Source organism: Nipponia nippon, unplaced genomic scaffold (assembly GCF_047370975.1).
Source record: "Nipponia nippon isolate SJK-2023a ecotype South Korea unplaced genomic scaffold, ASM4737097v1 scaffold_8, whole genome shotgun sequence".
In the NCBI taxonomy this organism is placed as follows: Eukaryota; Metazoa; Chordata; class Aves; order Pelecaniformes; family Threskiornithidae; genus Nipponia; species Nipponia nippon.
In genome coordinates, this window is record NW_028262402.1 from 51,189,688 (window position 1) to 51,213,934 (window position 24,247).

At 44.1% G+C, this 24,247-nt stretch overlaps 1 protein-coding gene across 8 annotated transcripts in view; it reads right to left on the bottom strand.

Annotated features, from left to right (window-relative positions):
- Positions 1-1,580: 1,580 nt before the first annotated feature.
- The window catches only part of LHFPL2 (LHFPL tetraspan subfamily member 2), a 129,049-nt gene continuing 106,382 nt past the window's right edge, over positions 1,581-24,247 (bottom strand). For 6 of the 8 annotated variants that reach the window (XM_087742007.1, XM_087742008.1, XM_087742009.1 and 3 more), the window contains 2 exons: positions 17,453-18,239; positions 1,581-2,394 (listed from right to left, as the gene is read on the bottom strand). In XM_087742007.1, the coding sequence (XP_087598133.1) occupies positions 2,138-2,394; positions 17,453-17,882 (687 nt within the window). In that variant the 5' untranslated portion in view covers positions 17,883-18,239 and the 3' untranslated portion in view covers positions 1,581-2,137. Of the gene's footprint in view, positions 2,395-17,452; positions 18,240-18,602; positions 18,710-18,958; positions 19,022-24,247 lie in introns of those variants that run through there. The other 2 variants (XM_087742011.1, XM_087742012.1) reach the window with 2 other exon arrangements.

Genomic DNA, 24,247 nt, shown 5'->3' on the forward strand with positions numbered 1-24,247 from the left:
CTTGCAGCTGTGCTGGGCCTGGGCGCAAGCCTTGTGCACGCCCGTTGGGTGCGGTGTTTGTACATACGGGAAAAGAACAAGGAGAAAAACACAGGTAGGTGCGGACAGGATGCACTCGCTGTGATTTCTGTCCTCAGACACTACTTCGTGTCATAATTTTGATTGATTGGTTAAAATCTTGCTCTGTGCAGGCAGTTGGCAGAAATGGTTCCAGACCATAACTTTTGGTCTCTTTAATGTAAATATTTAAAAGAAGAGTGAATTACCCGTTTTAAACTAGAATACGGTGGACGTGGGTTGCAGGAGCAGGTGAATGCAAGAAGAGGCTAGACTAAAACAATCCCTTTTTACTATTGGCAGAAGTTGACCTTGTTCGTTGCACAGCGGCTCGGAGATCACCGGCACGTGGCTGGAAGGTGCACTGGGCACGGACACGTGCAGGCTGGGAGCTGGGCCTGGCTTGCTCCATAGATCAGCCGGGCCGAGGCGGCGTCCGTGCTGCACAGCAGGCACCGCAGGGGTGCCCCGACAGCGCGACTGCCAGCGTTCACCCTTGCTCGAGGCTGGCCCTGGGCTCACGGTCGTGACTGCTGAACAGCTCTTGTATTGCGAATCACTTGAGCAGTGTATTGAAATTAGCTATCTACCTGTACAGTAACAATGATTTTTTTAATACCTATAAATAACTAATGGCACACTTTAAGGGACTGACCAGGTGTAAACAAGAATCTCTGCTCTATATTATACAGTGAAGTGATGGAGAGCAACACTGTCACTGGATGATGTTAAACTACCGAGAAGTAAGGAGTCCAAAATTCACTTAGTATTTCATCAGAACTACTTCTTAGATGAATTATCCCCACTGCTCCAATGGCACAGTTGCATCATTATTTTTTAAAATACCTTTTAAATTTGTTTTCAGAAGTAGTTCTAGTAAGTGATGCAACACCACAAGTAATACAACTGACTGCCTTTGAGGAAGGAATGTCATTTGTGGCAAGGTCTGTTTTATTTCTGCTGATTTAGTTGGAAAAGGGTCCATACTACATGTGGTTTAAAAAAAAGAGGGAAAAGGTCTTCCCAGCCATGTAGAATTTGGCAAGACTTCCTGAAAAATGTAAATTTCTGAAGGACTCATGTAGCTCTGGGTCATGAGACAGACTGATCTGTGGGCTAGGAATAAGGTTTCACTGGCAAGAGAAAGAATAATACTGTTGAAGTCCAACATGTGATCTACATTTGTAGGAGAGGCTACAGCCCAGGCCAGGCTGTTGGCATTTACACCATAATGCCCAGGGGAGTTGTCATCTGCTTGGGATTTCAGGAGTTTTCACAAAGGCTGTAGAAATATTTCTAACAATGGTTATTTCAAACAATTTTATCAGAATTGGGGAAAGCCAGTGTAACAACAGCTTCTCTCTCTCGTCAATGGAAACAAAATCATTTACCCTTTAAGTAACAAGTGGCACACACCTTGCACTGTAAGTTTCAGGACAAAGAAACCTGGCAGGGACTCAACTTTTTAAATGCTTAAAGATTGGTGTAAACTGCATCATGTTAACTTTGCTTTCTCCAACATATACTTACTATCTGAGAAGGCACTGTACTTTAAGGAAGTTCAATATCAAAAAGCACCTCAGTGAAAAGTATGGTACCAAACCAGGTGGTGGTGAAATATTCACAGGTGAGGGGAGCCCTTGGAAACAAAGCCTAATTAAAAGAGGCTTTTCTTTTGTATAAGAAAAAAAGAAAATGTGCTGGCTTTTATTATTTTAAATCCAAATTCTTCAAAGTGACCAAGGTGGGTAAGGCAATCTGATCAATCAGAATTTGTCAAACTACAACATTCCTGCTATGTACACATGATTCCTCACCTCCCCAGTCAGATTACTACATTCCATTCTATCCTGATAATAGAATGAAACTAAAAAAATCCCCAAGTATTTACATTCTGCTTTCTTGGAATCCTTTCTCTGATCCTCCGTGCCCAGCAAGAACGAAAGACCATTTCAGTAGTTCAGTGCTGGAATGCATGGGGCTCAATCACACAAATGGTAGAAACAGGTAAGTGGATCTGCTCGTCCAGTCAATGGAAAGCAGATTGAGATCCAGGCACTGATATTTTTCCCCACTGGAGTTAAAGGAGGCAGATAAGGTTTTTTCCTTCTTCTATTTCTTCTTGCACTTTGTCACTGGATGTGGCTATTTCAGCTTGCGCCGAGAAGACTGCACAGATGAACGTCAGAATAGTGCCACCAATAGCTGTGTAGAAAGCCCAGCCCAAGGAGCAGTCTCCTAGTTTGTAAGCAGAAGCATAAGGTCCACAATAGCTTATTGCTTTCTGGCATCCCCAACCTGCAGGGTAAAGTATCAAGCCTAAGATAAGGAAGAGGCCTAGAAATAAAAACAGAAAGAAGTTTAACAAATGATCAGTTTAACACCAAATGCAACACATGTAGTAACAGTTAACATGGTCACTACTCACCGCTAAGTACCAGGATTACGAGAAGACCCTTCCTCATCCATCCAATCTTCCTTTACTGATTGTTCCTGACTATATACTGTGCAGTGTTTTATCTAAATTTGGAGCTATCCTGTGGTTTTTCTTATGAAAGGCTTATTTCACATGATAATGGCCTAGTTCCCAATTTTAATCTCTGTATTCCTTCTACATTGTTTTCACACATTATTGCTAGGTATACAGAGCTTGCAAAACATTCAAGCATCTCTACCTACTGTTCATACTTGCACTTTCCAAATACTTAGGAATGTTTGCATCTACTTTTGAGTTTGTGTTTAGCCAGCCCTCATTCAGCTTTATTTAGTCATTCATCATAAACATTTTTGCCTGTTTTCCTCTGGATTTTTCATACTTCTTTTTTTTTTTCTTCCCAGGCAAGAAAATCAATCTCGCCCTGCACCTGCTTATTTGGCCACATTAGGACACAGCAGAAAAATAATACTGCCAGTTCAGTAAGCTGCTTTCATAATGAAGAGATTCTAGAGTCAGCCTCAAACAAACGGATCTGAGTACCCAGGGCCAGTGCATAGGTAACGCTGGGATCCTCTACACAGGCGATCGACTGCTGCAGAAGGAAAGCACAGTTCTAGTGATGCAGGAGCAAATGCCTCAACTCCCCATCTTGCTAACTGCCCGAAAGCCCTGCTGTGCCTCAGGCCTGAAGTAAAAAGCTCAGACTAGATGTTTTGCCCATCTGCTCATCTCCCATATTCATAGTTTTCTCCCCTGTGAGGACCAGTCTTTATCTAAGGAGTGAAGGGCTTCATTAGGGAAATTAAAAGTCACATGCATACATGATGCGTGTTTGCACAAAAATGAGAGATTTAATCAAAATGCCTAATGTGCTAGTGGCTACAATGCTCTCTTAGGCCTGCTAAAAAAACCACAGTGAGTTAAAAACAGATCTCCCTCCTACAAGGTATGTAGGAAGGAGCTAAACATCAGGACAGCTCATAGGTATCAAAATTTGCTTTCTCTTTTCTTCAAAATTTTATTCAGAGGAATTCTGTTTTTGCTTAAACACAACCAGTTTATCCAGAAAATGAATACAGCCTTCCGGATCCCATAAATATTACCAATTTATTTGTCCTGCACTGTAAAGCCCTTTATTCAACCTGGCACATTGATGAAAATAGCTGGTAAAGGTGCTGTCACCTTCTAGAAGTGGGCTGAAAGTTGTGCTTTTTATGTATGGTGCTGGTTCATCCATTAGATTTGATCTAGTCCCAAAATTTCTACCAAGTAATAAAATAGAAAACAGTCCTCTTTTCTTCCCTATACTAAGATTACCAAGAACAGCTGTAAAGACTTCTTCACATCTTCTTCAATTCAGTTAGACTAGCCTATTCTGCAGTACATTAGGTTTCCTTAATTGTTCGTTTAAAGAAATTCAGCTAGATGAAAGAAAACTTCCTCACTAAGGAAGAAAAGCTGGGTCCTAGCTAGTAAGCAGTTAATATACACAAAATGCAAAAACCATCATCCAACTGTCTAAAATTAATGTCTATGAATGCCAGACATTTCACAAAGGAAAGTCCTTCCTCCAGCGTTTTTCTAACAATGACACAACACCATGGGCATGAATGAACTAAATGTCATTATTCTTTGGGGTGGCAAAATCCATTAGTGAGTAATATCCATTCTCTGTGAACGAATTTCATCACTGCTTACATTTAAGAACCAATGACAAATTTTATGCAGTGTTTCCTGGCTGATTGGCCAAACTATGTTAAGTATAAATTATTGCTTTATCTTGGACAGACCTGGATAAGCTGTGCTTTCATCCTGCTGAGCCCTGCAGCCCTTTCAGACTAAACGCCAGCAGTTCCTTCTCCTCTATTCATCACTAGTTTCCTGTTCTGCGTAACCAGCATGACCACACTATGTATTGTTCTGACTGTACATGAGAGAAAATGGCAACTGGCCCATGCCAATGATTGCAAGCCCTTTGGTAGTCAAAAATCACACCACCGAACTAAGAAGCTGGATCTGAAATGCCAATGTCAACAAGGAAGTTTTTAAAGCTTACCACTCCATCACTCAGAAACCTGGAGAGCCTGTATTTAACAGCAAACCTGGCTTATGGCTGAGTCACAAGCAGGACTAAACAGCTACATCCATTTCTTTTTACCAAAACTAGAGTACTGAAGAACTCCGGAAAACTAGTGGTTCATGGTATGCATGCCCCAAGCTGAAAAGCCATTACCCAAAACTCAGCCCCCACAAAGGGCTGCAGCACTGCTGTCAAGTGTAGTCATCAGGACTTTACTGAATTAATTTTTTTTTTTTTAAAAGTACAGAAAATCTCTGGAGAAATATTGACTACAGCCCATAATTTGATAAACTACAGCTGTTTTCTCACAGATGAAAACAAAAATTTGGAGAAAAGTCTTAAGTATGGACTTGAATACAGTCAGAGTCTCACCTCATTTTTCCATCAGATAGCTAACTTTGTGAATCCTACACTGGGCTAGCATAGTAAAATTAAAAAAGGTAATGTTTTCACAACTGCCCCTACCTTCTACTACTCCGTTTCAGTGCAGACAAAAAGCTTCTCAGGACATGCACCTCTTCTCACTATCACTAACATTTATCATAATTGCTCATTTCATTAATACTGGGTTCCTACTTGCTAGGAAAAGTGAATAAAGACGATTCAGTTAAACCAATTCAACATACCCACAACAGAAACATCACTCTGGATTTCACGCTGACTAACTGCTGTTAGTGGAGAGGCACAGGCTCCTCATCATGTATTCAGCTCAAAGCTCCAATACCCAGAGCAATGCCTGAACTGCGCAGGGTGCAGAGATCCCTTCCTGACTCTCCCTACTTGCCCAAAAAGGGGTGCTCAAGTAAAAAGATCAAGAGGAGCTTTGCCTCCTGCTTCCCAGTAACTGCAAGAGATGGTCACAGGCTACAGAGCTCATCTCAATGACTTCTGCAGCTTAAACAAAATAGACAGAAGATGCTTTACCACCCACCACCTAAAGCAGAAGTCAGCAATCCAAAGCACTTAACTGTCCAACTACCTGTAACCAGAGCAGCATCTTCCAGAGACCCCTGAAAAAGAACCACCTCCCTCTGCTCCTGACAGCATGGATGCAAAGGGAAGGGAAAGAAAAATGCTTGTGTGAAAAGAACAAGGTAGGATACAGCAGGGGTAGCAAGGGCAGGAGCGGTTGTGATGCTGCTTGGCAAGTCATGATCTGTTTTTAAATAGGCAAAATATTTAAAGTACGAATAACTTGGCAATCTCTGTGCTCTTCTACCTTTGACCTGAGGAGCACTGCACAACCATTTTATGCAACATGACAAAGCCAGAGGGCTGTTTCTACAGCTAACAGCATAGCCTTGATCTACATCTAACACACGTGCAGGCAGCTGCAGTTGAGCAAAAGCCACTTACAGGCCAGTCTGCGGTGAGACGATCCACAAGAGGAGAAAACGTGGTAAATTCTCAGCGGCGATTTCTCATACCAGTGTCCACAGGGCAGAGCCTGGCCAGGTCCCTTACATCTCTGCTTCTTTGATAGAAGTTTAAGCTTAACTGCCTATATCCCTGCCTTTCTGCAGCTACTGCTCAGTCCCTGGGGCTCACCTGCCTGCAGCTCTCTCATTTTGGTTCTTTCTTTGCATTACCACAGAGCCTGGCAGCTCTGCTGACAGTTTCTGCCTACAATAGCTGACAATCTGCTTCTCAGACAAGACACACAGAGATGGGGCACAAGGCACAAGTGAGATAGCCCTGAACAGCATACCGGCAATAGCTTCATCAAATCCATAGCCTGCCAGTTACCAAGTTTTTCTTTTACAGCCTCTGCAACAAGACAAGTCTTAAGAAAAATGTTGAAGGAAAAGAAACGGGCTTTCAGTTGCTTGTGGGCAGCACAAAGCAGCACAGGGGTATGTCGTTTTTCTCAAGAGTCCCGGAGAAGAAGGCGGAGGAGGGTGCTGGATGGGCTGCACAGGGACAGGAGCAAACTTATCTTGCCAGTGAATGAAACATGGCGAGAGCACGGCCTGGAGCTTACAAGGGGCTGGAAAAGGGACCCAGGCGCCTTATGCCTGGCATTCATGTATACTCACAGCACAGAGGAACACAAGACCAGCTCCTAGTACAATCTACAGATTCATGTATAAATGTCGCTCTCTGGATTGATCAACTATTACAATTCTCAGGTTTCTTGAATTTGATTCAGTTATTCTTACACTTGACTCATTCAAATATTACTTCTGTATTTAATCTGTATTTGCGGCTTTCCAAAATATTTAATGCTGTAAATTAAGATTAAAGCACTTTTAGGCTTTTGTTAGCCATAGAAGTACAAAGTTCAGTTTTGTGTTGTATAATTTTATGTCAGCATAATCTGATAAAGCAACAATTATCTCCTGTCGACAGTTTGCCTTGAGATGTATCTGGCAGGAGGACAGTAAATACTAATGATAGAGATTTCTTTTTCTTAATAAATCAGTTTTTGCTCTTGTCCCGGTGTCTTTGAAGAGATGCCAATCTTCAACAGAAAGAACGGGGAACAAAAATTGAGTGCTCTGTCTGAAGAAAACTTTTCTGCAACAAATCCTTTCAGTTCTTTGTGCTGATGTACAGTAAATGAGAGTTTTAATTCACAGCCAATCTACCTGTGGAATTATTGCTGTCTGTTCCCTCTGTTGGGAGGAAGAAATTAATATTGAAAACTTTACAAGCTGTTTTCCACTGTGCTCCTCTACAGGCTCGCAGAGCTCAGGCTTGCTCAGATCTAGATTTAACCCCCTCTCTGACCACAGCTGCACTGCTGGGAGTGCAGCTTCTGCTGTACACATACTCTTGTTCCGACTTCTTAATTAGCTCTATCCCACTTCTTTAAATCAGTATGATAATTTTTCATAATTACATTTTCCTTTTTGTTAGTTGTTACCAGCTCTCAGTCTTTCCCTTTAGGATTCTTTAAAACAGAGGTCTGAAAGAATGGTACACAATGCTGCCAGATGCCTAGGAATGACAACAGAAAACTATTTAAATGACTTTTTTATCCAGAGACCTCAACTAAAACTCTTTGGCATAAGTCTGTCAGCAAAGAACATTTTCCCATCTTTCACTGAAGGCAGTTTGCCCACATAACATTTTATCATCAATCCCTAATTACCTGCTTTTAAAAAGAAGCCTTAAGACATACAGAATTTAGATGAGATTTAGATTTTATTGGGATTATTAGACTAGAATATATTTCCTGATTACAACACAACCTGTTACACAATGGCCCTTCTAAATTCAAAGGATGTAAAAGCAACTCCTTTTTCCTAAAACACCAAAGCAAAACATTACAGCATACTGTGAAATATCAATATAAATATAGCAGACTGCACCACTGTGCAACAGCATTTCTGAAGACAATTCAGTAATGCTTTTTCTATAGGAGAAGTCTTTTTGTGTTTGTGCACCAAGAACTTTTCCCTTTTTAAGGGCCTGGAACCACAGCCAGCAATTGCTCCTCCTGGTTTTTATACACTGCAGTAGCTCTGCCAGGCTAGCATCGTGGAAAACCAACAGACTGGTTTATTGTTATGGGCATTTGTATGTCACATTATGTGCTGGGGTCAGATCTGAGTAAAAGCTTTTTCATTCCATCCTTGGAAGCAACCCTCGAGACATGGGTTAGGCAGATGCTTGTTTAGCTAAGTGAAGGCGTGCTATTTAGTTTTGACAGTCTCCTGTGCAGCTGCTGTTGTGCCATATTAAACAACAGCATATACTAACAAAGCCAATTTCCATTGCAAAGCCTGAAACTATCTCCTCATTTCCTAGCAAAATAGCAAAGAAGCTTTGAAATGCTGCTGAAGAAACAGGAAATTAAGCAGCTGTGATCAATGAGGTGACACTGCAACAGGCTCCCATGGAGCAGCACAACCGAGCAACAACATTTTAAGAGAGAAAAAGGGTGAAGGCGGGGAGGGATTAGCCTTGCACAACACCATGCAGGCAGCGCTGGCGGGTCACTTCCTCAGTGGCAGTGATCCTGGTCGTTCTCATCTTCTGCACAACTACAGGGGACTAACGCTCAGCCCAAGGGCATTGCACCAGCCAGGCAAAATAACCCTACCTTTATTGCTCGTATTTCCAAATGTGTCAATATGCTACCTGAATACCTGAACAATTTAATGTGTAAAATATTTGTACAAATGTACTATGCTAGCTTAACCCAAGGAGGCTTTCACATACGCAGACTTTCCCTGACAAACCCGTACCCAGCAGGAATACTACCAGGTTGCCATTTGGATGCTTTTGACCGCTTCATCCACTGACAAGACAACCGAAGTGACGGCCTCCCACTCAGACACCTTCAGCGCAGTGAAACAACTCAGTAATCCCATTTTAATCAGATGAGAGCTAATGAGGCGGGGTTAGGCCAGCTGATGTGGTGGTCTCGGCATTCCACAGTGGCCGTAGAAAAAGGCTGAGGATAGTGCTGAGATACGGAAAGGAGCGCTGGTTACAGCACCTGCAGCACAGGGCCCCAGACCCGCCTCTGCAGCTCCTCTCCGTACCCCTGGATGACTGCCAGACCTACTGAATGCAAGCAGCTGACCAGAGGAAAGAAGGTCTTTGCCCAAAAAGAAAGGGGAGACTCTGCAAGCCCTAGTGCCTTGGAGATGGTCTCTGGCCCACTTGGAAATGCTGCACAACAAACAGAAAAAATCATAACATTAAGAAGATCAACGTTTAAAAAAGCCTACTTGGACACCACACTCAATGCAAGTTCGCACGAGCGGAGGGGATTTGGGATAAGTTGGAAGCATGGCTGTTGAGGGTGGGGAGGGCTGCCGGTGGGCAATGCACTGAGGCAAGGTCCATACCTGCAGTCACTGCAGAGGACTGCAGCCGTATACAGATTTCAGTGTACCTGGGATACCCTAAGCTGAGGCAGGAGAATGAATTGTTTAGACTATAACCAGGTGATGGCTCAAAACCTGCACAGATTTTTTTGTTCCCTTTAAAATTGTCCCCAGGTCATATAAGGGTAAGCAGTTACTAGAAGAAAAAGCAGTTCCCTAACCACTACCTTCCCCAAGCTGAGGAAGAGGATAAGATCCCTACTCTTTTCAACAGTAAGTTAACTATACCATTTGCTCATGCGTCTTTTCCCATTTATTAAGCAAATCCAAGATGCTCATCATAACCAAACCTGTGCTAACATATGTAAACTTCTGATGGCATTACTGATGTTGGGGTGTGAAAACAGGGACAGGAATACAGTGCAGGGGGCTACTGGTGGGAGACTCAACTATTAAGTGTATTTTGCTACCCACAAAAAAGCCCAAAATAAGTCAGTTTATCAGCTTGATGTAGGTTCCTTTGGGAGAATGACATCATATGTGGGATCTGTGGTTTGTTTTTTTTTGATATTGGTGTGGTCTAACTGCTTGGACTTCTCTGTAACAAAGCATGAGCCTGCAGACTCCTGTTTTTAGGAGAGAGGAGGACAAATTCACCATTAGCTTTTAATAATTTTTATATAAGTGATGAGTCACCATTAGTTGAGAGGGAAGAAAATGCGAAGACTCAAAGTAAGATCAGTCCCAAGCCCTGAAATGACACCACTGCCTCTTCGGTGGCCATCAGCCATGTGGAGTCATGTCACCACACTATGGGGGCTCCCATGTGGCGGATGCTAACCCTGCAATTAAGTCAAGATAAAGCACCTTATAGGGGAAAAGCCAAAAGTTCACAAGTTTTTAGCAATGCAGAGGTAACCAAAGACCTCTCCACTCTTAGGGCCACTGCTCAGGCACAGCTGCGAGGGCTGGCCACCTCTCACATTTTACCTTAAGAGCCAATGAAGCATTGAGTGTTTTTAATCTAGGATGGCCCACTAAAAGGCTTGAAGCTGCTAAATGAGAAACTCAATTGTGGATGGTAAATTCGGGAGGATCCTGAGTGAGGGAAGGAAGTATCAGGCCATGTTAATTATTCTGTCCATGAAAGAAGCAGAGGAGAACACCCAGTACGTTTCACACCACTCACCGTAACTTTTTCCATTGCTGTTCGACCAGTGAGCTCCATGCCCTCCAAACCATCAATTGCTTATGCTGAATCAGCAGAAAGGGAATGAAAACCACCACCTCCTGACCACAGCTCTGTAAGGGAGGCCGAAGCAACAACCTGCCTCAGCTTAAGCAAAGAGGTAAAAGGGCTGCAAGCCATCTTTTTCATGGCATTACATTTCCTCAATACTGATCCCGCCACACAAACAAGACCTCAGGGGTGCAGGGGGGAGGAGCTGCAGAGGAACTAAGGCTCAGCAAGAAGAGAAGATGAAGGGGGATGCAGGAAGGGAAGAATTTCAGGTGGCTTCATGGGTCATACAGCAGCAGAGTGCAGGTCATCTGCGTTGGGGAAGGAAGCAAAACTCAAAACCACCAATTTCCTTCACCACCACACCAGGCACACCGAAGACAGGAGCTAAGCATAAGTTAGGCCCCCATCCTGAAAGAGCTGCTTTCATCTTTTTTCTTGTGTTTGAGTGAAAACGTGGCATTTGTTGAGTTTAAATATTCTCCTAGTGTTTGCATCCTACATATAAACAGCAGCATCAGTCTTGGCTCTGAGGCCTGGATGCAAAGATATGGTGGAAAGGGAGCGCTGCGACCCTCCCGCTCTCCCCCTGGCCTCTTGGGGGCAGCCAGCACTCTCTTACCCCGCGTCGCCAGGACGGGGGTGTAAAGAATTTCTTGGTGTCTCATCTACGCTGGTAGAGGTAAGGGACCTCGGTGTGCACACATGCCACAGTAAAACATTTCTCAGTGGGTAGCATGAGAGTCTCACACAGAGCGCTGTTTGATGGAAGAGATTTATGCTTGCCGAGAAGATCAGCTGCCAAACTTAATCACTGAAAACCTGAATTTTTTTGTTTATTTTTCTGTTCTATTTACAATCTGCTGTGTGTCTACTGGTTTCTACATGCCCACCTTGGTAGTGCAGGAGATGAGCTGACCACCCAATCTAACAAAACACTGAAATCTTCACTTTATTTCTTTGAAGTTACTGATACTCTCCCTCAGGCTCAATAGCAATTTAGCACTTGAACTCAGTTTTCCTTCCCTGGCATATTCCAACACAGCAGTCCCCTTCACTTGAACTTTCAGCAGCCAAGTGTGTGTTAGATGTCGTGCTGGCATTTGGCCATATAGGTTACAGGAAGCACTATACCGCAGACACCAAAAGCAGTTCAGACTGTCAGGATTTCCATTAGAAACCCCCCCCCCCCCCCCCCCCCCCCCCAAGAATTCAGAATTCTGGCATCAGAAAAGAAAAACTCTGAGCTGAATCCAAGAGGAAACATGCTTTTTGAAAAATGCATGCTCTGCATTTTAGAAAGACAAACAAGAAGCTTCCTTGCCTTCGAGGGCAAAACCTCTCTTGCTCTGCTCTCCTACTGCCTGAGCTCCCTGGCCAAGCAACAGCTTTGTTGCCTGCAGGCAGCGTGAGCTCACAAGGTGCTTTCTTCCTTTTTCTGGCCCTTTCTCAGACAAAATAATGCTTTTTTACAGCATGCTACTGCCTACAACTGAATATCCTAAACTACTCTGCAACTACGATAACCTTTCACATCATGCTCTGAGCATCAAAGAGCTCTAGCAACCTTATGCCCCCTCCAGAGCCGCTTGCTTCTGCTTCTGTGTTTTATCCCCTCTCCGAGAAAGGTCCTGGCTGACCTCCCACTTCCTCCTCAGCTTTTTCCTCCGCAACTCCCAACGGCCTTCTTACCTTCAGCAGCCAGGAGCGTGCAGCCGCATGGCCCCACGTACCACAAGCCCACCCTGCGCAGCTGGATCCTACTTCATACACCCCCACAAGTAGCTCCGGATTCTCTTCCCCTTCAGATGGTTCCCATCACACTCGGCTCAGGCCATCTTCCTAATCACCCAGCCTCCCAAATGGAAACGATGACCAGTTAAGTATAACAAGCTGAACTATTTCTTAGTGCAAGAGATGTAAAACAACCTCTTCCAGTGGCGAAGATAGACTGTTACAGACACAGCTGGCTTCAAACTAGGTTTCACCTCTTCATTTTAGAAAATTGTGGAGAAGTTTCCTTGAATTTGAGGGTAAAGCTGCACTCCTGGAACTGAACTATTGCCCAGGTACTGCAGTAGTTTCTGATGAACCCCCAAGATACCACAGCAGGGATCAGGAGAAGACAGGAACAGTAATAAAAGGGAAAAAATAAGAAATCATGGAAAGGACAGAAGAATGAATGCAGGAGACCTTGTGAGATACCTGGAAAGAGAAAGTACTGTGGAAGAGACTTCACTGATTAGGACTGAGCAGGACAAGCGCCAGGGGAAAAAAACTGCCTCCCAGAACAAAGCAGGGGTACAAGAAGACATGCTTGGCAGGGATAAAGTAGGGTGAAGTGTTAAGGAAATCTCATCGCTGGGTGATGAGAGGAGAATGCTGAGGTGGGACCCTGGAAAGGAAGAAGCCAAGTTGTCCCCCAGCAGTGCTGGAGGAGAAACTGGTGGGGTGAGGGAGGGAAGCCCAAACCTGCACCATCTGGGCCCAAGCAGACAGACTCTGACAAAGTGGCCGGAGGAACCTAATGCTCCCAGCCCACCTGCAGTGCCCTTTGAAGACACAAACCTCTGCTTCGTCTGACTGGACGTATATCTGTTAAAGGCACAACTGCCAGCGGCCCAGCCTGCTAAGCCACACGACAGCAAAATGCAGCCAGGCATTCACCCAACCAAACCAGAGACACCCCTCGGCATGTGGCTGGGACGCAGCTGGTCTCCTGACTGATGCAACCCAATTTTTACATGCTTTTTTTTTCATGCTTCTGTCAGAAACCCATTTTAGTCAAGCCACGTTTGAGCTAGGAGACAGTGGACCGTGAGCGAGAAAGTGGTGAGAAGGGGGTGAGCCACAAGAGGCCTCCCAGATGAAGCCATCAGTACTCTGGAAAGACTTTAGAGAAGAGGAGCTATTTTATCCCCTTTTGGTAAACCTGCCTGGCAATGCAGCCCTGCTCCAGCATGGCAAAACAGGAGTAACAGAAACAGAACTCCCAAATCAAGCCGCCTTCCTGACATGCCAGCACCCTTTCCGCCCTGCTCTCCCCAAAGCCTTCCCAGGCACATGATGGCGTAGTTCCCCACAAGGAAACACAGGGGCCTGCTCAAGTTTTGCGGCTGAGATAATGTATGTGCTGCATAATTTAGCTTCTGCCTCCTGGCACGCCGTCAGGGTGTCGCTGGTGGGTTGTGGCTCACCTGCAAGCCAGGCAGCTGCCGGCTGAGGGGAAGGGGCCGTGTCCACCCAGCCATGATGGCGGGGGCCAGCTGTGCCCTTAGAGGTTAAAAAAAAAAAGCCAAGAAAAGTTGTTGATGATGAACTTCATAAAAGAAACTGTGTCAGAGACGGAAGCTGAGCCTGTTTTAGGCTCTGTCCTAAGCTCCGCCTTCCTCCTTTGAGGCCAGGTTATGTTTAGATTGTATTACTTAGAACCAAAGTGAAGTACCTAAGCCCAAATAAGGCTTGTAAACACATATGCAACCATCCTATATCCCTACCAAGATATGTCAATAGGGGATCACCAATTATTTACTTCCTATAACTAGATGATTACTGTGAAAATTTACTTTGAATTGGTTCTTATCAGCTACCATGTAATAACATGCTGCCTCTTCTAGCCTCTGCATTTCAAGTGATTCACAGACTGTAAAAATAGAATACTTTCCCCAAAAAGACATTGAAATGAAAGTCTGCCTGGTCTTCTTGCTGCTGGGTAGTAATTATCTATTTAATTACATGGCTCCATTCTTTGCACGCTCTATGGCAGAGAAAAGATGCTTTTCCAGATGAAACGATCCTCAAACATCTCCAAAACCAGGGCCACTGATTACTGTTCCTACAGCTCCAGAATGAAAGGCACTGCAGTCTGAAAATTAGTGGTAGAAGGTCTTGCTCTATAACAAAGGAATTACAGGAGTTTAAACAAGAGCCATGTTTTCTTCCTTGGTGGCTTTGTATTTCTAATTTTCTGCCACACACAAAAAAAACCCAACCAAACCTCTATGGACTAGATATGTGTCTGGCTCCTTCCCACTGACCTAAATTAGAGTTTGCACATTTGTCCAAGGGCCATAACAGAAGAGATGTTGCTTTCTGTTCTGTAATTTCACCGTACGCATCATCCAGGTCACAACCAATGTTGCTAGACTGAAAAGATATATCCGGTGTCTGTTATTGCTTTTTCATGATGAATTCCAGGAATAAATTAACTTGTTGTATGTTTTTAATTATATTAAATCTCCACTGCAAAGATATAGAGATTTTAAATGAGATTAAGTCTGCAAGATCCTGAGTTCCTGTAGATGACTCTACCATGGGTGCATCTCATCTTTGAAAAGCAGATGTTTGACATACTTGCAAATATTGGACTTATATAGGCTGATAAACAAAATGTTTTTGTGAATTCTTCTCCTACACTTATTAAAAACGTAAGTGTTCACATTTGAAAGAATGATCTTAGGCTTAAGATGATTAAGGCAGGGTTGTATCTTGTTCTCTGGTCTCTCAGTCTAGCTATCATAATCCTTGTATGGATTAACCATGCCGACAACTGTCCTTCTTGAACAATTTGCTTAAACATTTTCCAAAACTCAGGAACTGAGAAAGTTGAAATTAACAGCTGTGATAAGTCATAAGGAAAATAATTTCAACTAAGTAAGCAGATGCTGTAATGCTACTGGCACAAAAGTAGCAGTGGATCCAATAAAACTAATCTTGAGAAAATGAGTTGGTAGCCACAAGACACCTGGCTGCAAATACGGGCAGGTGTACTGCTCATAGCAACGGTTTCTGTAACGTGACCTTTCTATCACCTGGTTTCATGCTGTGTCATTTATCTGAATTATAAAAAGGGAAGTGCTTCTATCCTCAGTACAGCTCAAAGAGGACTGATCTATCCCCTAACACGTCAGAAATGCTTTGTCGACCATATTATTCAATTCTTGAGGCCCTAAGTCCCATTACAGGTACAGCTGGTTTGATAACAAAACATAAAACTGTCTTTGCACATATTTTCTCACAAATACATCATCTCCAGAAGAGTATTCTAAGATACAGGAACCTACTTCCTGCTAGTCTTGATGTCAGACTAGATATTTTGAGATAGTATCAGCGTTGTAAGTAAAGTTAACTTTTTAACAAACAGACCCAAGTTTGACATGCCAAACATCTGCTTATGCTCCTAACCAATCTCGCCCATACAAATACCCCTCCAACAGAAAAGAAGTAACGTCACCTCCTGAAAAACAGGTTTCATGGGTTATTTCCGAAGTACAGGGTAAGAAAGCAAGGAGCTAAAACCTTACCCGGCTTAATCTGCACTGCAGAGCTGCTTCCTTATCGCACTGGTTCTGGCAAATTCTGTAAACCGGAGGTGACTATAGAAAAACCTGTAATTTTTATCTAAAGGACATTCACCTGCTAATTGTGTGCCATCATATGAACAGAAGCATCTCGAGCCAACTCAGAGATCTAATTCTGCCCCAGAAGCACAAACCTTACATTGTGGGTAACATGAAATAACCAGTACACTTCTATACCGAAAATGCATCAAGTGGAGGACACTGAGAGTCACTGTGCTAGTGCTTCAGGAGCCAGTGTCAGCCGGTCCGTGGCCTGTACCACTGGCTCTGGAGGGCTGCAGCAGGCAGCAAATTCAGTTTTTGCCTACTTCTCCATGTGTGTTTAGAATAAGATTAATTTAGGTCTCAACTAAGCAAATGAAACCAACCAGCTTCATAAAGGTTTGAACAGCTTATCATTACATCTCCTGTCTAGGTACAGCCACCACAGACATGTTTGGCCACCTCAGTGGAGGAGAGAAAGGGAGAAGCCAGATTCACATCTTGAGCAAACAAGTTAAAACTCCTAATTTTTGTTGTAACAAAACCATTTTATGAATTGAAAACATCTGCTTAAGAGCACCACCAAGAGGGAAAGAGGAGGTGGCCCTGCTCATTCCTTCCCTCCTCACAGGTCTCTGAGGGCTGCCAGAGGTATGGCAGAAGACCACTCTCCACCTCCAGATGACCACACGCACACAGCACAAAAAATGAAAATCTGTGTATGGGACAGGTTCTCCCCACAGCTCGCTGGCGAGTACAGAAAGCCAAATACTTCTCTAACTCGTGCTGTCCAGTGTTGGTTTACTAACAGTCATTTAATCTCTGTAAAATCCATGGGTTTAAGCAGAAACACCAAACCTCTAGAACCAATTCATCTTCTCTGGCAAAGCACAGCTGATACTTGGACAGTGAAAAGGTAAGCTCACTGGGCTGTGTAACTGCAGCTGAACAATAAACTGGCTAAAGGAAGGGTTTATCGTAAGGTATCACTTGTCAAGCTCAGAGCCTTGAAGGAGGCTGCTTAGCACGAAATGCTGGAGAACTGGGTGTGTGACTGCAGGCTGTTCTTATCCCAGCGGTGGTATTTGCTCTCACCACAAGTCATGAAGCCTCTGAGACACTGAGAGAACTGCCTTCAGTCCATGGAAAAATTACTGAAGTAGTGAGAGAGAGATAGACTGCCTTAACGTAAGTATTAACTTTGCTCTCTGCTGTTAACAAAGGAGAGAAGTTCTTGTTACTGAAAGAAATTCAAACGGGAAAAAAAGGAACGGCAAACAAAAGTAACACTGGTCAGTTCATTTTGGCACACATCAGGCTGCAATTCTGCTGCCAAAGTCAATGTATTACTGCTGTGTAGCTATAAATTTCAGTTGTGTTTGAATAAACACCAGCATATAGAACCAGTTTGGGTCTGCCTAATGCAGCCTGTCTGTAGACAGGACAGAATACTATATTTCTTCAGCTGAACGGCCCCAAAATTAAAATCTTTAGTTGCTTTCAGAGTACACGTACCTGCAATCCCCTGTAGCAGCCCACAGACATTAAAAATGCTTTTCTTCATAATACTCTGCACACACATAGTAAAGACAGACACAAACGCCACGGCACAGAGAATCATGATTCCCACAGCTAGGAAAATAGCGGTTGCCTGCCAGAACCCACTGGCAATCTCATTGAAGTTTTCGGCGTAAGGACCACAAAGCGTGTCTCGTCTGGAAAGCTGCATGTGGGAGATTCTGGTGCAGCGCCCGTAGATGCCCAGTGTTGGATGGTAAGGCTCCTGCGACCCCCCCGTTCTGTTGTCCACATCCTCGGAGCTTGAAGGCTTTGCTTTGCCAATCAGCCAGTCTGCACTCATGAAAGCGATGAGCTCTGCAAAAGCCACCACAATACTCAGGAGAGTCCATAGCATCGACCGACATGTTACAATGACATGACACATATTGATGTCCAGTGCTTGCGATCAGTGCAGCTGACAGTCTTAAAATCCAGGCACAAGGGGGAAAAAATTAAATTAAGAAAGAAAAAAAAGACCCTAAGAAAATCAGTGTGGCTGCTCTGCCTGCTCTTTCAGCTCTCTCACAAAGGCCAAGACGAAGTTTCTCAGGAGAAAAAGTGAACAGCCCCAAGTTTTGCAAGCAGTGCAGTCATTTGTTCTCTCCGTTTAGTTCCTCCTTTTTTCTTTCTGGGATGCTGAGCTCTGAAGTACGCTTTTCTTTCTTAATATTCATACTGGCACATGACACTGCAGGCTGGTGGGGGAGGCCGCAAGGACTGCCCACTGTTTGACATCACACACCTACAAGAAAAAAGAGACAACACATCAGCAGTGAGAAAAAAGTCTTCGTTTCCACCCCCACAATGAGCCAAGATCAGTGCAGATCCACATCAACATGCAAAAGCTCTAACAAGAGCCCGTCAAACAGAGCCTGCTGGAAACCTCCCAGGTTCATCCCAGGGGAGTGATTAATCTCCCACTGCCCTGCCGTACTTATGGTATCTGCTCTGCCCCATCCCATTGCGGGTGTTTGTCAAGCACTTCACAAGCAAAGGTCTCAGTAACACCCATTGGTCCCACCCACTCCTACCACCACGCCCCCACCATCTTCCTCTGGTCGAAATTACCAAGGTTGCTGGCAGTTACCCAGCAAAATGTTCGTACACGTTTAAGCAGTTTCACAGACGTGCAGCTCCTGCCTTCAGTTTGGGGAGGCAGCACGGCGCAGCTTCGGGAAGGAAGCTGGGCACAGCTCCACGTGCCATGGGTACCTGGGTGCAAAGGGGAATGAAGGAACCTTGTTCCAACCTTCCGGGTTTCCACTGACTGCAGCTGAGCCAACCCCGGCCTCGAGAGGAGGTGAACAGGATTGCAGCTGGGGACAGCTCACCCTGCGATGCAGTGACACAGCCCATCCCTTTGAAGCCTGGGTTTTGCAGGAGCAGTGCTTCCCTGCATTTTGTATCCAGCTTTGCACCAGTGTTTCAGAAAAGCAGTTGGCCTGCAGGTATGTCACACACCTCATCGTCAACTGACGCCAACACCAGCAGCCTCCGGTGACTTACGCCACTGTAAACAGGAATCTGCGGAAAAATGCCCCAGTTGCTGCCAAGTGGCCAAGAGCCCCGGTGAGAGGGGTTGCCAGTCAGCCTTGAGCTTCCTGACTCCTCTCCATTCCCCCCTTCCACAGTCCTATGCACCCTGGGACTGCAGCAAAATGTTCCCCAGGGCTTTCCCCAAGCCTTTATGCTGCCTTTCAACAGTAGCTGATGACATTCCCAGAGTTACACTTATCTTAGTACAAAAGGCAATCAGAGATCACTATACTTCCAACTCATATCCAAATATTGGCCTTAAAATAACAAACAGATCACTACACACGCCTCTGTGCTTGAACTGAAACTGTCGCTTGAAAGCAAGGGGGGGGAGCAGGAAATGCCCTCACATTACCCCTTCCGTGATGAGAACGTAGCACTTCCAAGTTTTCCTCACAAAACCCAAAATACTGACATTGAACTGGAGGCAGGAGAGCCGAGAACCAGATCTGGGCCTCACTGCTGCGCTGCTGCCAAACACAAAGGGGTCAGCAGATGCCAGAAAAACAGACATCCCCAATTTTTTTTTAGCTTTGTCATGGGGTTGGTATTTTAATTTCCCAGGAGTTTTGAGCCCAGTGGTTGAATCCTAGTCCCACCGAATGCAAAACAAAACACACACCCACAACTTCAACACATTCAGAATTTCATCCAGCCATTTCTGCTCCCTCCTATACTAGTCGTAGTGAATCATCCACAAGATTTTATCCACATTACTCTTTCTCGTATAGATCTGCAGACTCCTCTGGTACTAGCAGATAAATGGACTTAAGCTGCTGTGCCAATAACTCAGTTTTGTCTCCCTTAGTTTGATGTTACGGCATTGACTTAAAAAAAAGGCAAAACACATTTATTTGTGCTTTTAGCCATACTGAGATAACAGTTCAGCTCATTTTCCATTTTTGGGGGGAAAGCATGAAGCTTTCAAGCAGCCTGACATACTGATGACTCGAATACACCCTTTGTAATAACAGAGAGCTGAAGTGTCAGCTTGCCAAAAAAAAGTTAATTCTCTCAGTATTTCCACTTTAAATAAAAACTGGAATGTAGGAAATGCCCACTACAAACCTACATTCTTCTGATGTCATCTGCACAATTAAAGAGAATTTAATAGCAAATGTCTTTATTTTTTAAGAGAAGTTCCAAAAAGCTCTAGAATCTGTATTTCAGTGCAAGCACCGCACCTGTGTGAATTCCTTGTCTTTGTAATTCCAGGATTTTAATTGAGAGGCAAGGGACATAAGAGTTGAACAGCTATCATAGCTGTTACTGCTTACTCTGTACCTGCTGAACATAAAATACTGTTTATTGAATATAGATGAGAACAAAGTTCATATTTACTTAAGTAGGTGGAAATCCCAGATGAACACTGGCAGCCATAAAAACACAGCGCTGATAACAAATGTGGGATGCTATATTAGAATCAGAAGAAAAGACCAAACCATGGGTTCTTTTCTATTTGAAATGCAAGTGCAAGAATAAATTGTAGTAACATTTTAAAACACAGTATCTCCAGAAAAGTCGCTGCATAAGCAAAATAGCCTGTCTAAAGATAACATGGAGGTCATGTCAAATCTCAGGACTTCACTGGAACATGTACTTCCCCATTGTGCAACACAGGGAAACTTCACAGCACCTAAAAGTTAGTAAATGTCATCAATTACTACAGTTCAACAGAATATACTTTGCTTTCCAATGAAACCTTCACAATTTGGCTTCTCCCAGGTAATGAATACTTTATTCTGGTACAAAACGTATGTCCAGAGCGACATACCCTTATTCATGGGAGAACTGCATAAATTTATTCCTGCACCAGTGATGCTGTCGAATGCACCACTCACCGACAACTCCTTTTTGTGAGCAGATGGACAAAAGCATATGAAGTAGGATGGCGAGACCAGATGAGAGGCAGGGGCCACTCTCCTACAACTCCTTTTTGTGAGCAGATGGAGAGAAACATATAAAGTAGGATGGCGCATAGACCAGAGGAGGGGCAGGGGCATTTCTTCTTTGTGGGACTTAGCAAGGAAAGGTTGCAAAGTACAGGAGATAAGTTACAGCTGAGTCACACTTCTGTGGTTAACATTTTCCTTGAAACACACCCCACCTTGAGTTTCCAAATGAACCTAATCAATTCTCATGCGGCTCCAACAGCATGTTTGTGCCATGCATTGAAGCCTTTCCAGATGCAGACTGTGCTAAATAACTGCATTACATAAAGCTTCCCTCCAGCACTCTGGTCACCACTTTTCTTCAGTTTTTGCTCAACAGAAACACAAGCTAGGCCCTTGCAAGGCTGAAAACTGGTTGTTTATTCCTCCTTTCAGTTTCCCATCCCTCGACAAGTTTTTTCCATGACAGAACTGTATGTTCTTCACAGCACACCGCTCAATATCCACTTCTGACCGACTGTCAAAATATTTGCTTTGACACCCCAAATTCAAAATATACAACAGTTCTTTAACCCCTTTGGTATTAACTCATTCAAAATAATTCTCGCTGAGGAAGCAGACTACAAAAGGTAGGCTCGCCCCTTAGTCATTTGGGCCTCCCCCTATTTTTACTATTGCATTCAATTGTACAGGTGTGGAAGGAGGCCATCCGCGCTGGGCAAGCGGGTGCCCCAGGAGGCAAACAGCCCAGCATGGCAAGCACCCACATGAGCCGCACACCATGGCAGCTCCCCAGTGTGAGGGGCTGCAGCAGCGCCATCCCACCCCATCAAACAATCCACCGTTCCTCGGCTGGACAGCACAGCTCTTGGATGGGTAGACACTACCCTTTCAGCCTCATTTACTCCACTCCCTGAATCATGCTCATGGTCAGGCTCTGTGTTAAGTGAAGTCTAACACAGTGAAAAGATGTCAGTATAAAACTGAGTTCTTGAATGCACAAATCTTTTGGTTGTTCCAGTCTAACAAAACAAACCATCTTCAAATATCAGTAAAACTTTCTTCCTCTTTAGACGCCATTTTGACAGCCAGATACTCTACCTCAAGTTATACTTTCACGTCCAGCTAAAACTATTCAGCTGTTGCCTTTTACTACACAACATTGCTTTATGCTAAGCAGCTGGTGAAGGGCCTAGAGCACAAGTCCTATGAGGAGCAGCTGAGGGAGCTGGGGTTGTTTAGCCTGGAGAAGAGGAGGCTGAGGGGAGACCGTATTGCTTTCTTACAACTACCTGAAAGGAGGCTGTAGCAAGGTGGGGGTCGGTCTCTTCTCCCAAGTAAAAAGCGATAGGACGAGAGGAAACAGCCTCAAGCTGCGCCAGGGGAGGTTTAGGTTGGATATTAGGAAAAACTTCTTCACTGAAAGGCTAGTCAGGCACTGGAACAGGCTGCCCGGGGAAGCGGTTGAGTTTCCATCCCTGGAGATATTTAAAACACATGTAGACGTGGTGCTTAGGGACATGGTTTAGTGATGGACTCAGCAGTGCTAGGTTAACGGTTGGACTTGATGATCTTAAAGGTCTTTTCTGACCTAAACGATTCTGTGATTGTATGATTCTAAGTAAATAAATAACATCTATTTTTCTGAACTAGATAAAGAAACACACTTGCCTCCATTTTGCTTACACTGCCAAAACCAGAAAGTCAGAAGCTGATCCAAATTATAATATTTGAATTAAGGTTTTGATTTTAGAGATGTTGAGCTGCAGAGTTTTGCTTTGGCATACCAGCCAGATAGGAAGGAACAGCTGCAAAGTTCAAATCTGAGTCAATCACATACCACAGCTGTTTATTTTAAAAAGGTGTCTTACAAGCAATGTACAAGAGATCTGCAAGTACCTTCCAGAACAATGTTATGGCCAGTCCTTCATGCTGTCCTTATGGTTTGACTGAAGATGGGGGCTCAGACTAAACCCTAAAATTCAGCTTTCACCCTTCCCAGCCTGGTTCTGTCAGCTCAAGAGTGAGAATAAATCATCTTTAGATAAGTGGCTTTTGGCTTGGCTTACACAAACAGCTGAATGGAAGGCCACACAGACTGCTGAAATGGTCCCAATTTATAAACTAAATCCAGGCACAATCAGACATTTTCTTCTAAAGCTTGCTACAGTCCAAAGCACAACTAGGTGGAGGAGTTTCTAAGCCTTGTTTACAATACACAAGCTTGAGCATCTCATAACACAAAATGTGCAAATCTTGGAAGCCTGGGTTCTGCTTTCTCTGAAACATTGTTCGTTAGCAGTTATAAACAGTGTGAAAATGCTTTGAACTATGAGAGTGGAAGTGGCTCCTATTTATGTTGATGTTTGCTGACTCACTGTTTAAAACAAACAGAAAGAGGCTCACACACTAAGACTCAATTACCTCAAGCTGACCCCCACCCAGGTCGACATGAGCTCCCACTTTATGCAGCTTCCATCCTTAGGTGTTGCTGGACAAGCAAGCTAGTCAACAGTGGGCTCACCCTGCCTGGCAGAGTGAGGCAGCCACCACACCACGGAGGCAGGAGGGACAACACTTAGACACTGTGGGATGAGCATTAGAGATTATTCATTTTCTGGGTGAGTGATAAATGTGAGCAAATAAACTACTTCTCCTCCCACTTGTTCCCTTCACAGGAGGTACATTCTTCCAGGGTGAATGGAAGATGAACGCCTACAAGAAGAGTGCAGGCTCCTGCCAAGTTCCACTCAGTCTTCAAAGTAAGGGGACCAGACACCAGGCAGCATCTCTCAGGAGATACCACCATGAACACCAACCCACCTTGCTAAAGGTGCACCTCTGCATTTCTATCCTCACACACGTATAGGTGACTTGCAAATATAAGAAAAGTTATGTTCATCACATTCTTCTGTCACAAGAGAACAGGGACAAGGATTAGTACTTAAGAAAAGACAAGTTGTCCCAAAAGGTTTGGAGGAAGCTTTCTCTGCAGACCACAAGGAGCTCTGCTGGCACCCGTTTCCAGTAAGCAGTGCATACTCACCACGGGAAGCACCTGGACCACGAAGAGGGAAGGACACTTGGATACTTCACTGTGTCTTTGTTTTGTTTTTTAAAATGCAACACGTTTCAAAGTCATCAAAAATATTCAGGGTCAGATAACAAAACAGAAGAAGGTGCTTTAAAGCTGAAGTGGTTGCGTAGATTCAGACAAACAGCAGAGAATAAGCAAAGGATTCCCTCCCCCTCCGTCCACCTTCATATTTTCATCAAATTATTGCCTACTAAAACAACATTCCAGAACAGAGCTTTTTACTTA